Source organism: Bombus huntii, chromosome 12 (genome assembly GCF_024542735.1).
Source record: "Bombus huntii isolate Logan2020A chromosome 12, iyBomHunt1.1, whole genome shotgun sequence".
NCBI lineage: Eukaryota > Metazoa > Arthropoda > Insecta > Hymenoptera > Apidae > Bombus > Bombus huntii.
Window position 1 is genome coordinate 1,375,641 of NC_066249.1, and position 14,971 is coordinate 1,390,611.

Sequence of the window (14,971 nt, forward strand, 5' to 3'; positions counted from 1 at the left end):
TCGAAATAAAAAACATGAATCAGTCGTTACAGTGCTAAATGTTGAGAAGCAGAGAGATGTTCAATGTTATGCCAGTTAATTCCGTTTTTCATGGTGTTTCTTGGTTTCACGTTGCGGGACAGTGTATACCGATAGCTCCGTGTGTGTGTTATCTAGAAAGATCGATCATTCCTGTCACAACGAAATCGAACCAAACAAAAATAAAAGAAAAGAAAAACAAAAAATGGGAAACAGATTGCCTTCAGCGGATCCCCGTGTTTTGAGATAGGACGCGAACGAAAAGAAGAAAGATAGAATCGGAAAGAAGAGAGATCGAGGAGTGATAGCGAGGTATAAGCATGGCGGTAGGGGGGATGATGCATTGGCCCATTCATTTCAGTAAAATCGCTCCCGACATGGGTACCGGAGCTGGATCGGAGGATCCGTGGTTTGTCGACAGGGTGTTCCGTGCCCGGGGGGCGTAGGAGCCCAAAAAAAATGCTTTGCCGTCGTGCGCCTCTTTACTTTAGGCAAATAATTTAAACATTAATAATATAATAATAATAATTATAATATAATACATGTTACAATAAGATATTATTAGATGTAATTATTATATATGGTTTAGTCTAGATCGTGTTGTTGAAGAAAAAAAACAAAGTACGTATAAGCGAACAAAAAAAAAGAGAACAAAGATAAAGATATGAAAAGTATAACGACGACGATGATGAGAGTAAGGGAGAGAGAGAGCGCGCGAGAGAGAGAAAAAATAGAAAATCAAGGGAAAGTGGCGATGAGAGGAATAAAAATTCGGTCTAAGACCACGATATCTTGCGGCGGACTGAGCGGGACACAAACGAGAGAATCCGCTTTTGCTTCATTCTGTGCGCGTGGTACATCGATCTTTTATTTCTTTCTCTTTTATACATATTTTTTCTTTTTTTTTTTTTCTTGAAACGCGTCATATTTAGAGATACATACATCTTCAGTGATCCTTTTACGTACGAAACCGTATTTTTCTTTTCTTCTTTGTTTTCTTTTCGCAACGTTTCCGGTTACGCGGATGGATTTGCGGCTATATTGTATTCCCTCGTTTCGGCGACGCCATCGTTTTCTTCTCACTTGTATTACGCCCGCGGATTCATAGGAAAAGACAATCCTCGGTAAACGAGTCGCAAATCTTTTCGTGTTCTGCAAACGGGTAACCTCGCCAAAAACAACGCAATCGTCGCAAAACTGGTTTTTCGGGTGAATCGGCGTAAAAGAGCGGGAGAAAAAGAGAAATGTGTGAATGTGGGCGAGAGATCGTGTGTTTTAATATAACGGATTCTTCGCTTTTCTGTTGCCGCGATCGAACACAATAATAATTGGCAGTAAAATATTCGAGTTCAAAAAATAAAATCAAAATTCTAGGAATTGAGGAGGAGATAAAAAAGAAAACAAATGCTTAAAATAACAAAGAACAGTGTCACGAGAATTCTGTGAAACGTCGCCCCTGCACAGCCCGCCACATCACAACAGAATCATTGAATGATTAAAATATAAACAAAAAAAAATGAATGATGTTTTATTAATATTGTACATATTTTAAATAACTGCAGACGGACAAACGGATCGCGCATGAACGGTGACCCACGAGAAGGTGGTCTGTTTAAATGGTCCGCCTTTTCCATACGGGTTTCATACTCTTTTTCTGTTTTTCGTTTTAGCGCCGCATATATGATACACACCCCACACACATACACACCACACACGCTGAGAGACACGTGCGAACATAGAGAGAGATATACACACGTACACGCTCAGAGATAAATGAAAAGAAAATGTACACCGCTCTACCAAACAATCTCTTCTGATTGACGATTCCTTTCATATTGATTATTCTGTAAGTTCTGTTTTCACACGTGAATTACATTAAGGAAGAAACGAGAGACATTGTCCAACCCAAGTGTCATTACTTTTGATGTTAAATAAAAAATACATAATTAATAAAGCACTCTTTATCCTACCTTCCTGACTGGTACTTTCAGCACACAGGCGTAAACATTTGTTACAGGACAAGCGCGACTAAATGAATGGAAGAGAGCTTACTTTAACTATCATAGTATTTATTACACTTATATACATCTGTAATTATTCCAGCCATGTTTAATTTGTATAAATTTTAATTTCACATATACCTTGTTCTTTTATTCAGAGTCTGCTGATGCTAACTTTCGTCTGTCCCTTTGTTGATTCTTCTTGCGCAATCGTTGTATATGTTTCTTTAATTTGCCTGAATTCTTCAGTTCCTCATATTGAGAAACTAATTCCAAAACTCGTTTTTCAGCTGTAAGGAAAGAATAATAGAGTCACTATAAAATACACATTATAGAGCTACAGTTATTAATATCTTATATGCCTACTTACACTTCTTTTTGTATACTGGTTTTTCACCACGTCTGATGGCTTCTACAATCTCTTTCTTTTCTGCGTATTCTTTTTGTTCTTTCATATTTCTTCTTTTTTCCTCACGTAATTGATTTTCTAATCTCTGTATAAGATATTTGATCTTCTTTTTCTCTTTTGGGTCTCTACTCTCAACCAATTTCTTCTTTAATTCTTTAATATCATTCTCTTTTATATCATTAATGAACATATAATTTCTTTTAAATTTCTTCGGATCATATGTGCCACATAGACTATCGAATCGAGGGTCTCTTGGAATATAATTCTTTACCTGCACAACTTCTCTGAATCGTGAAACAGGCTTCTTTGAAGATATTTCACGCGGTCTGTTTTTATTTTCTCGTTTAAATTCAGTTTTCTTGTTAACCTTCCGTGGACCAAACAATGCTTCCTTATATATTTTGCAACCTAATTTTTCTTTTAGCTTTTGCACATCTTCGAAACTCATTTGTGAGAGCTCTTTTCTAATTTCATCCTAATTAGTAAAAATTTATTCAATTATTAAAATTTCCCATGGTTTTAAAAGTAGTTCTGACTTTTCCTCAATATAAATATAACCTATTCCATTTACAATAAATTAACCTACATTATGTTCGTTACGAAAATAGGAAAGAAATATCATATATGAATATCTACCCGATCTTTATCTTCGTTAAGAAGAGTATCTTCCTCATCACTCATGTTAAATAACGAGGAATATTGAACAAGAAAACAATCGTTCTGTTTGATTCACAATATATTTAGAAAACCGACATTTTATTTCGTAGGTATGGTTTCATATTATGGCGGTAGATGATGCTACATCATCATCCCAGTCTGTGCTGCCCTCTAATCTGAAATTATCAATTGCAAAATTGTTTAAAAAGGATAAAATTACTTAATATTCTTTTTTACGAAACATAGATTGCGTAGTTCAGTAACCTAAGATAATATATACTACAAAAGATCTTAATATGATATTCTGTGAGAATGTTTTGAATCCACATGTTTCTAACGATTTGGGAAAAAACAGTTATATTGAACTTTTTCAATCATGTAAAATGTGTAATTAAAAGAATAATAACACGAGATACTTTTAGATGAAAAATCATATTCTAAAGTATGCATTGCACTAAGTAGATATGTAAATTCATATACGTAATCTTTCATATTCGATGGTAACTTTCTGCAGATTTCCTAGTGATTGCGCAACATTATGAAATCCCTAATTTTACGTAACGCGTTATATCAATGTCGAGACTTATTGCTATACATATATCACGATAGGACTAGCTTGAACTGCGTAAAAGGATATATAATTGTGCTGCGTAAAATCTGTAAACCTGTATGGTGGCTCCCTCTGCCTAATTGTTATCGAGCTTTCAAGGTTATCTGAGTTTTAAATCTAATAAACATCATTACTTCCTAATTGTATTGGTGTTTTGCTACAAATGCAAAATGCTGCTTTGTAGTTCACTATCACGATTCTATTACCAATACAACTTCACAAAACACAGATATTTCAAACCGAAATACATAGTTTCCATTACATAAAGAATAAAATATTTAAGATTCTCACTATAAGAAAATAAATTATTGCAAATAATACATTTTCGGAAAATGTTAATTTTCTACTTTAAGGTAAAACTTTGTAAAAATAACCTTTGGCATGGTCCACAAGACTTATTAATATTTATAAAAATTAAATATTGACATTTCTTACGCTGTATGTAGTTCTTTCATACTTCATAAATTTCTAATGACGAAAATCACACATTTCTGAATTACATTCTCGGATGTAAATTTCACATTCCTTACGAGGGGGCAGCACTATCAGAAGTGTCTAAAATGGCGGGTGTGCTGTTCGAGGATATTTTCAACGTAAAAGACATCGATCCAGAAGGGAAAAAATTCGACAGGGGTAAGTCTGAAACACATTTTAAGCTCTTATCTATTTATGGCCACTGTTGCGAAGAAATACGTTCCGTTGTTGCTGCATTTTTAAGCGTTAGAAAAACAACGTTCCGTCGATGCTCGTTCTTTACGGACGTTGCCGGGAAGCACATGGCGTGACAGTATAATTTAAATAGTAATTTCTGTAGACGAATATGTAAAGAATCTAATGTGTCTAATTGACACAAGTTCAAAGTGTATATCTCGATATTTATTCATCCATGTATATACTCTATAATTGTTTGGAATAGCCCAAATTATGTTAGTCACTCGTCGACAATTTTGTCTTCTGCAGTGGCGGGTTATTTGAAATGTTATACTGAAAAAAGGTTTTTATGAAATCATATTAATAAATCATATCGGTTTAATATTAGAATACATATGTATTTACGTATCCAAAAAATAATAATTGATATGTAATATTATCTAATGACAGTTTTAATAGTATCAAAAATTTATTATTGTTCATCTAACTTTTTCCATGTCTATAGATATCCTGGTATATTTTAATGTAATAGTTTAGTGATATTAATTCTGCAAATCTGTACAGTGATTTACTTTGTATAAAGAGGGCGTAAGGGTCGAGTATGTTTGACTTAATTTGAAAGGCAGCTCTTTGTGACAAAACAGTTTCACTATTTTTATCATTTTGAACTCTGATTCGAGATTCGCCACTGATATTTCTTTCTCCCTATACAAATCCATCGTCGAGACAATTTGGAGTATAAACATTGTCTCGATGACACAAGATATTTCATTAAAACCGTTCGTAATCAAGGAACGCTATTGCGTGTTGTTTGTTAATTCCATTTATCGCTACCTCTTATCGATCTTCTATTTTACATTGTGTACAGAAAACTTTAATGTTCACTTTTTTCAACTATTTCCATTGTACTGTAGTATCAGGGGGAAAACCCTAATGTACCCCACGTAATAAGAGCAATATAAGTGCGGACGGATGAGCCATATACCCGTGGTCGATTACGACACGAGAGTAATTAAGAAAGGTGTGCTTGACCATGGGTCATCCACATCTGTGTGCATACCAAAATGTAATATAAAAGGTAGCCGTGAACAGAGTAGAATTGCGAAGAGAGCTGCGAGAGAGTTGCGTTGCGGCAGAGTAATGTAGACAGCAATGTAGAGAGTAGTGTAGAGAATGCAGAGCCAAGAAGTAGTGTAAGACGAGTTGTAAGTTGTGAGTTAAGTTGTATAAGCTGCAGCACATCACTGTATTTAGTTCATTAATCAATTAATCAGTTAATCAAAGTATTTAGTTAATCAATCGTTGTTTCCTGTTTTATAAGAAATAATTTAGAAACAGAGAAAGATCACACACCAGAGAGGAGGTGTAAGATAAGATATTTTTTCTACTCTCTATAGTACGAATGTTAAATTTTTTAGAACCTGTTCTAAAATGATTGTACTCCAGAACAGCATAAGGGACAATTTGAAATTTTAAACTCACGTGCACGTTAAACTCAAGTTTTATGAAACTGAATTTATTTCTATAGGAAGTTTTTGCAGGAAAGGTTATTTAGAAATACTAAAGAATGCGTACCAAATATAAGCTTGAGAAGGAATGCAATAACATACGTAGTAAAATGAATTCATATTCGTAGTTAAATTATATATGATATATGTATTCAAATTAACATAATAGACAAGAAGTAATATTTAGAAATTTCATATAGTGATCCTAAAAATTTACAGATATTTCATTATCTTAAGTCATTCCATATTACTATGTATTAAATACAACAATCTTTTACAATTCGCCAACAATCTTCTGACAGCTACACATTTTTCAACAAAAAGTTACATATAAAATCGATCATCGAACGAATTAAATGTTTCCTAGATGCCAAAGTAATTCGCAGAAACATTACGTCACCCTATACTTTGATGTCTAAATTTTACGTAGTGACCTTGAAAATTCAGAAGAGCACCCTTTTCTCAAAAAGTTCCCTGTATTATACATATACTACATATATACTATCCTTTACTATTCATTCACAAACCCTGGGAAACTTCATCCAATAATATATTTCCTAACCAAATGTCGCAAATAAATCGAACGTATCGCAGACGATGTGCTTCGCAGAAAAAGCGCGGCTTGTATCGCGCGCCACCCTATATTTTCACCTACATTACCGCTGGGAAAGGGTTCCTCTGGAACAGCAGCGTTCGAACACGCGGATGGGTGTTAGTGGGGCTACCTAGGCGTGCGAGCGAGAGAAAAGATGGGATTTCGGTTAGCGGGGAAGAGAAAGGAGTCGAAGGGTGGGGAAAAAGAGCGACGGGACGCTGGGAGCGGTATCGAAGCCAGCTCGCACGATGGAGTAGGAGGAGGCTGGCTTCTACACGGTAAAAGCACCTTCTCTCCCTTTCCTTCTCTTAACAGTGCATGCTACGTATTCAGTTGCTCCAGAAAATATTCCTCGCGAAAAATGCGACTAATCGGTGCGCTCCACGTGGCTGTAAATCCAGCCTGTCCGGTAGGAAACTTTTGCCGCGATAGAACCACTTCGTTCTCGTTTCCACGGGGGTTCCATCGCGATAATTCACATCACCCGTCGCAATCCAGATATCTTAGCCCGTATATCTTCATTCAAGGTATTCAATATCGATGCACGTACGAAATAGAAAGCGACTAGCAGGGGAGGCTTGTAAAACGGCCAACGTGAATATCGTTCCATCGTTCCGATGCGCCTCGCACCCGCGCATCTTCTATACGCGCTACGAGCCTTTTCGAAAAACATACGGATATGGTTGACGGGGACTGGGAACACGGTGGATCACGCGATGCTATCGATATTCAAATATTCCATCAAATCCAATTATATATCCTATATCTTCACTTCAAATTCTGTAGATGCCCTCGGTATAAACGTCGTATACAATATTCATTCTTATCCATCTTGTACTATGTAGTATTCACGGTCATCATTTACCACAGATATCTACATATAACGATTCCTCTCGACTTTCACCAGAAATGTGGATAGACGTTTATATAGGTATATAGAATGAAAAGGGCGGTGGGACGCGATCTGCCGGCAGCTCGTTGCTTGGTGGTAGTTCGATGGGTGGGACGGGAGGGTCATGACGGGTTTGCCAGGGGGTCGAGGGGTGAAAGACGAGGGGGCTTGGCAGTCTGTGCTGCGGCCGGTCGATGCAGCAACGATGCCCGCAGCCGCAGCAGCAGCAGCAGCAGCAGCAGCAGCTAGCACCGAGCAACATCGCATTCGCGTAATACGACGCGACTCTGGCTGCCGTGGGGAGGTGAAATGGAAGGTAGGGGGGAGCAGCCGGGACGCGTTAGACCGGCCTGGTGGGGGTTGACACGGTCAAGGTCAGTCTCCGTTCCAAGGTCACGGGGAGATGTCATCTCAGGAGGGAGCCGCGTGGTCTTCTTTCTCCCTCGCTCTTTCTCTTCCTCACTCGCTCCGATTGCATCTTCACCTTCGTTCTTTCTCCTTCTAACACGTTTCAACGATAACACGATTTCCCTCCGCGCTTTTCCGTTGCCACTACCGTTTCCCTGTGACAATTACGCTGTAACTGAAACTTCTTCTACAATGCTTCTTGTATTCTCCGTTGTTCGCTCATGTGCCTCTACTGGTCCATTTTTTACATCGTGTCGTGACTGTTTCCTGTTCGCGAGGTGACTCGAACCAAATGCGAGGGTGGCTCCAATATATTCCATCTATTGACTTTTTCCATTGTCTGTGACAGACTTTATTGACAAAGTGAGAGTTGGTTGAAAGTTCGAAAGTGTACTGGAGAAATGTGGCAATGATCAAATTTATAGGTTTCCATTTTATATTACTGTTACTATTTTCATTTCATAGCGGAGACACTATGGCATGACTAGAGGAAGTATTGACGCGTAATTTCATTTATGGAAGCATTTATATAATTAGGTCCAATTATTCGAATTAATTAGGTCCAAGTATGTGAAATTTCATACTAGTTATATTTACTTTCATATGACTACAGAAATGTGATACTATGAAAATCAAATAAAGAATTTGATGAAAAGCGCTTCATTGGAAAATATGGTGCAATATCTTCTTTAACTATTCTAAATACAAATTACATGTTTATCTGTAGGGTTATAGATTCTGTTGAAGAAATATGGCAATCAATAGGTATTTGAGCTTCGATTTTACATAATTGTTACTATCTTCTTATTGTCCTATTATTACTTTATATTTTAATACAGACAGCAAGTATAAATTACTTGTCTATGGATAGTATGATAGTAAATAATAATTTTATTAACGCTTAAAGTGATTAATTTATAGTTTGAAGCCAAGGTAGATAGAGGATGTTTTTTAAACGAAACGGTAGAGCCTTCTACCGTCGAAATCGATTTTATTCGACGGTCCTGGCGTCAGCCGTAGAGTTGGAGGTCGCGTTAAGTCCCATTCCCACGATTCGAGCACCGTTAATTAAATAACGCTGATCAATCCGTGTCTGAACGACCGGTCAATCAGTGTTTTATTTGCGAAGCATGTAAATCCATTTTCAGTTTGTTTGGCCGACGTTCCAATTTTGTTACGGATTTTCGTCAAACGCCAAATATCCGAACGTTACGCTTCGTTTACGTCGCTGTAAACGCTGTTACAGAACACGCCCGCGACATTCCAACTCGATCGATCCTACCTTTACAACGATACTCTGCTTACAACATACAACGATTCAACGTTTAAAGGAAACCATATAAATTGTAGTATTAGTAGCGGTTAGAGATCAATACCTACTAAAAGCTTTGTAATTGAAGATTGAATTTGAAATTAGTACAATTTCTAACATAGAACGATCCTAAAATAAAGAAAAGCGTAAAATGTCTAAGAATTATCACGAGTTTCGAGGCGATACTAAAGATTATGTGAACTTTCAGTTCGTGAAAAATAATAGGGAAATATTGTAGAATAAAGGAAAACAGATATTTCATAACTGTCGATCAAAATTGGAAATAAAATATTTGACATTTTTCAGTTTGTAATATAGTAGGACGATCCTAAAATAAAGTAAAATTTTAAAGTGACCTCAACATTTTTTCGTTTTATCTTATCACGGAGAATGATTCTTGAATAAAAGAAGAGATAGATTTCAAAATTATTTGGAAGCTACAAACTGAAAATAAGATTCCAAAATTTGTAGAAATCCTTACGATACCGAAAGTTTCTCGTGTTTTAGATGATCTCAAAAGTAGGTTAGTAGAAATTTCCAAAACCCAGGAAATCTTAAAAATCTTATTATCTAAAATAAAATCTCTCTTTGTTCTTCGATTTTAAATCATCTGATATGGAATTTCAAGTTTTATGAACTGTAAAATATTTTGTGATATTCCGGAATTCAGTATGTTAGATTTTAAGATATTTAGTATCGTTAATATGTATTTTAAATTTCATCGATATAAGATCCTTTCAATCAAGTGTCAGGTTGCATGAGTTCAAATAAAAGGGTAGAGCGCTAGACTGTATGCACCTAACCTTTATAAGTCCTGTGTCTTCTACGGTCTATTTATTCTGCATAACTCCATCGATCCAAATGTCCATTCATTTGATTCGCTCGACACGTCCTCAGTACGATTTACTGGATCAAAGTGAATACCAAAACGGCAGCGTATACTTTGTCCAACTTGTTGCAATCGTATAAATGGACCTTAACACGGTCCGCTCTAACGTTGTTGCATTCTAAATACGAAATGTGTTAGAAACAATTTATTTCCTCAAGTTCCACTAGAATGTTAGACCAGAAATATGCTCTTACGTTTTTTCATTTTTCGTGGAGAAGATAATTAACCCTAGGATACTTGACCTATACAGAGTCAAAAATATAGGTAGTTAACATAATTCTATTAAACTTAAACAATATAATTCTATATATAATAAATATATATAATAAACAACATAATTCTATTTAAACTTCTTTCACTGATCGATTGATTTTTTTGAATCATGGAAACGTAATTTCTTTTTGTCAATCATGGAGATACGTATCTCTGATACTTTAAAATTCAAGACCAGTTTCACAGGGTACAGATACATTTATCATTTAGATAGTTAATGTAAGTTCTTAAGGTACGCTGTTGCGTGTATGTAACACCGAACGAGGAAAAATTAACATAACAATCACTTTAAAGAAGTTCAAACCTGTTATATACTAAGCTGCTCACAAAGAAGTACCATCTCCTACAAATAACAAAAAGAAAATGAATAAGGAATGTTACAGTCCGCACTAGTATTCCAAAGATTAATAATCCAAAGTAAGGCATGATTCTATAACGAAAGAAACATTATTATAGAAACTGTATAATTCCTTATACGCGTATTCGTAGTAAAATCTCGCCAGAACTAACGATCGACAAGAACTAACAAACTCTTCTTCTTCTTCTTCTTCTTTTTCTTCTTCTTTCTCCTCTTCCTGAACGAGGCCAATTTCTCACCAAGATTTATTTTACATTTGCAACAGACTTTCGTATCATCGTATTTGCAAGTGTTTTAGACCATCGACTGTTTGCTGAAACGAAACACGTACGTAAAGTCGAATTTACGCTGTTTCACTTTGCAGGAATACGAAACAAGCACTCATCCGCCATCTTTCTCCAAAGTGAAACAGGGTAAATTCGGTTTAAGAATCTGACACGAGTGGCCGTCTTTAGAATTGCACCGTCAATCTACCAGTCAGCAGACGAACGGCCTTTTGACGATCAATCATATCGCTCTGAATACCTTCGAGGTCGGTCGAGCAAGATCAGATAGCCATTAACTTGCCACCGCCATTGTACTAATGTCGTTGAAAAACGTATTTACCTCGATTTTATTAAAAGTAACTGGATATCTGTAATATCGAATTAATAATTTAGAAAAAAATATCACTTTTGTGGCTGCGGAAGCAGCGAAAGGTATTTCACCAGGGAGCCCGCTAGTGAAACAAAAGGCATCAAGGGAGGAAATGATATATCATTAATTCGCTGCATTAAACCGGTCTGTTGTTTCTGACGGCCGTTTTGCCAACGTGATATTCCAATAGGATGTACATATCTCTCTCTTGCACCAGCTTTGTCTTCCGTGACACACGATATCGACTTCATTTCCATTTTCACGTACATATAAAATTAATCACGCGGAATGGCCGTTTACCAGCGAATTTTATCGCCAGATAGCTTCGTCGGATTTCACGCACGCACTGTTTGTTCGTTTGGCGAAGGTCTCCTAGAGTTTACGTAATCTTGAAAGATTCGAAATTTTGCAAATTTCCAATTTTTGACTTCTCAGATTTCTTAATCCCCAATTTTTCGAAATTTTGAACTCGTAAGCTTTCCAATTCTCGAATCGTCAAATTTTTCGCAGTTCCAACTTTTCGAAAATTTTCGGACTTCTGAATTTTCAGAATTTTGACTTGTCAGATTCTCTGGCGTTGGATCTCTAATTTCTCAGAATTTCTACTTTTCAAACTGTCGAACGTTCGTGAATTTCTCATCCTTATGAATTTTGTAATATCTTAATTCCCAAATGTGTAAATTTCCCCACTTTCCAATTTTCCAACTGCCAAATATCTACTGACCTCTAAAGGCTGAATGATAAATTCCTAAGTGAAAGTGCCAGTGTAGGATTACAAAGGGAACGTAATTCGAACCCTTCGCCAAAAATAAACAACACTGCCGAAATACAGGTCCAATAAATCGATCCGCCTATGTATGTATGTACGTGTGTATGTCCCGTGTCTACTCAACGATACTTTAGACGAGTCATCGGTCGAAGCGTGAGCGTAAACCTCGACGTGGATTCGAGGACGTATTTCTTTTGCGAGCCGCTATTTCATCGAGCAAACGGTGCGGTAAGGTAGATAACGTTAACAGCGATCTGCTTGTGTTTCGGTGCTTTTGTAGTGTGACATAAACTAGAGGCCAGATCTGCTGTTATATACGAAAGTCGATAGCGGCGATCGACTGTCTCGAAGGCCAATCGATTATCAAGATTGAATCATCGCTGGTGGGCCAACTCCCTTTTGGTCTTGATCAACATCGTGAATCCGGCGATCTTGTTCTAACGAGTTGCTTTAAGGCCGGTTCTGATCTCGTCAAATTATCAAGTAACAATTTAAGTTTGCTTCGTTGCTGGGAAAATCATGTTGCAGCTGTATGTTAGTACATAGCAGCGGAATCACGAAATTAGTAACTGTGTATGCTTATTACTAAATTTATGATATAAAATAAAATTCGTAATTGTATACAATTAAGTAATTTCTCTTATCGTAAATATATGATGTATCTGACAAAGGTGCAAAATTGCGGTTAATGTAAAAGGTAGTTTTTAGAAGAATCGGCCAACGAATGAAGAAATATTTGGGTAAATTTAATACCAGTATCTTAAGGACCTGTGTTATTTGAACCTATGTACCTTCAATCTTCGAGAATTTGCAATTAAATTTAATAAGTATAATCATTTCCTTAAATACGTAACATCGGGGACATTGACAGTGTCACGACCGGCATACTTCAAATCCGACGGACTGACGATAGAGATAAACATGTGGCGGCACTCGGCAACAATGTATATCGCTGAAGTGCCTAATGAACCATTAACATCCCAACGGTCCTTCCACCGAAGGTTCTAGAAGAAAGAGCACGTGGCAACGATCGCGGACGCCTAGCAAATGCATGGACGGTGGGGATGTTGAGGGATGACAAAAGAAAGTAATCGGATCCGATCGAAAGTAAAATCATAAGAGTCAATCTTAGAAAGTCACGCCTAGAGTTCGGAAGTAGATTGTAAAGTGTATTGATGTTAGAAAAAAAATAAAGTTTTCTTTTTTTATTTTTTACCTCAAATTCCTTTTTTTATTTTGTTATTTTACGTGACAACAGCATGTACAATTACAAGAAGAACTAAGATTACATATTGCCAAATTTTATATTTAAAAGAAATATGAATACTTCTTCACGCTCGATGTTGCCTGCAACCAACATTACGTGCACTTTAAGATACCGTTAAATAATTATTTTTTCATGTCCAGTAAAACTGATTCTAATTGCGCTAAATTTTCTCCTTGACAAGAACGTCAAAAGAACTGTATCTTCATTATCGATAATTTACGACAAAAATTCTTTTTACATAATGCAAAAAACATTTCGTTGTGAGAGTTTTAATTTCCATGTTGTACTGTCTGAATAATTATGTCATATTCATAAGCAAAATCTCACGATGCGTGATTTCTTGACCAACCCGGAAACTAATAAAAATTAAATGTAAGTAGTTATATATGATAAAGTAATACGAGTAAAAATTGTTCGGTTCCAAACGACCGCGGGAACATAGTTTTTCTTGTGAACACGGTGGAAATTTGTCGTTGGTGGTAGCAATCTCTGGTTCGATTTGGAAAGTTTCGAATTCGTTTATTTGGCTATTGCTGGAGGACATATCTCAGCCTCTGCACTGCCGTATCGTTTATCTAGAATGCTCCTTCAAGTCAATATAGCCCCCGGTAGTAGTTTGAGAAACTTGCTTTAAATCCTAGGGCGCATCTGGTATATATAGGTCAGACGCCCAATAACGATTAAGGCCACGACCTTGGCCGGCAACTGCAGCCGCGCAACCGTTTTTCTATCTCCTGCGAATTCGGCTAAATTCGTGGTGTTTGTATTTATAGGCACCCACGACTACTTCTATAACGTCTTCGACCATTTTAAATTGATTTGGACGTTCCACTGAAACGAAGTGGTATCTAATTTGCTATGATTATTTCATTTGTATTCTATCTTTTGTGATGTACGTATCTTTTATAATCTATTATTTAATGGTTGTGTGAGAAGCTTCTTTAGCAGATCATATGTTGCTGTTGTATTTTCCTGGTTATTGCTGGTGTATTTAACATAGCTGATCGTAGCTTTGCAGCTTTATATGAGCTTCGTTTAATACATTATTATTCTATATTTATCGATTAATACACGATAATAAATAATTTAGTATCAATATATGATATGGAAACTTAGTGACGGAATTAGATTGCATGTGATACGAGGCTTGGCGTTGTTATTAAGTTATTACACCTAGCAATATACCCTGTTAAAAGTTTTTAAGCAATAATTATTTCATATAAAATCAAAATCGATAGAAGAAACCTAGAATTATGTTGCCTTACAACTTGCATCAATAAAACAATATTACTAAATTTAGAGTATGTATAATTAGGAAGGGAGTTTCCAATATTTTATGTTCTTGAAATCACAGTTTGATAATCTTACTGCTTGTTAAATAATTATTATCTGTTAGATAATTTCTTCTGTGCTAAGAAGCAACAAAGTAGCTCTTGTATGGCAATAGTCAGACAGTAAGATCTTAAAGTACTTGCAGTAAGTACGATCTACGAAGCAGTCATATGACAATCATTTTCCTATATTAATAATAATTTACCAATATCCTAATAATATTCTGTTTACTGTCTCCTTGTGAATAAAGATTATTTTGTAGATCTTCTGCTTTCAATATTTAATTGGTGATTAAAAGAGAGTACTCAACATACTTAAACAAGAAAATCTATAATCTCCCAGAATTTACGATTTTTAAATATAGATGTTAAATCCACAAAGTTAATC

The 14,971-nt window shown here is 36.1% G+C and overlaps 2 protein-coding genes across 2 annotated transcripts in view; one reads left to right on the forward strand and one right to left on the reverse strand.

The window, feature by feature from the left end:
- Positions 1-618: 618 nt before the first annotated feature.
- On the reverse strand, positions 619-3,230 carry LOC126872158 (ribosomal RNA processing protein 36 homolog). The gene is made up of 3 exons (XM_050631788.1): positions 3,064-3,230; positions 2,389-2,902; positions 619-2,308 (listed from the first exon to the last, which is right to left on the reverse strand). Exons 1-3 carry the CDS (start codon positions 3,106-3,108, stop codon positions 2,169-2,171), a joined length of 699 nt encoding a protein of 232 aa, XP_050487745.1. The 5' UTR covers positions 3,109-3,230; the 3' UTR covers positions 619-2,168.
- Positions 3,231-4,167: 937 nt separating this feature from the next.
- LOC126872160 (DNA-directed RNA polymerases I, II, and III subunit RPABC3) overlaps positions 4,168-14,971 on the forward strand; it is a 72,308-nt gene continuing 61,504 nt past the window's right edge. The window contains exon 1 of the mRNA XM_050631790.1: positions 4,168-4,327. Within this exon, the coding sequence (XP_050487747.1) occupies positions 4,255-4,327 (73 nt within the window). The 5' untranslated portion in view covers positions 4,168-4,254. The remainder of the gene's footprint in view (positions 4,328-14,971) is intronic.

What these genes read in the sequence shown, in the direction of transcription:
- LOC126872158 (XM_050631788.1), bottom strand. Translation starts at nt 3,108, where the DNA reads ATGAGTGATGAGGAAGATACTCTTCTTAACGAAGATAAAGATCGG. An exon ending in TTAACGAAGATAAAGATCGG is followed by an intron (nt 2,903 to 3,063) that starts GTAGATATTCAT and finishes TTTACTAATTAG; the next exon opens with GATGAAATTAGAAAAGAGCT. An exon ending in ACCAGTATACAAAAAGAAGT is followed by an intron (nt 2,309 to 2,388) that starts GTAAGTAGGCAT and finishes CTTTCCTTACAG; the next exon opens with CTGAAAAACGAGTTTTGGAA.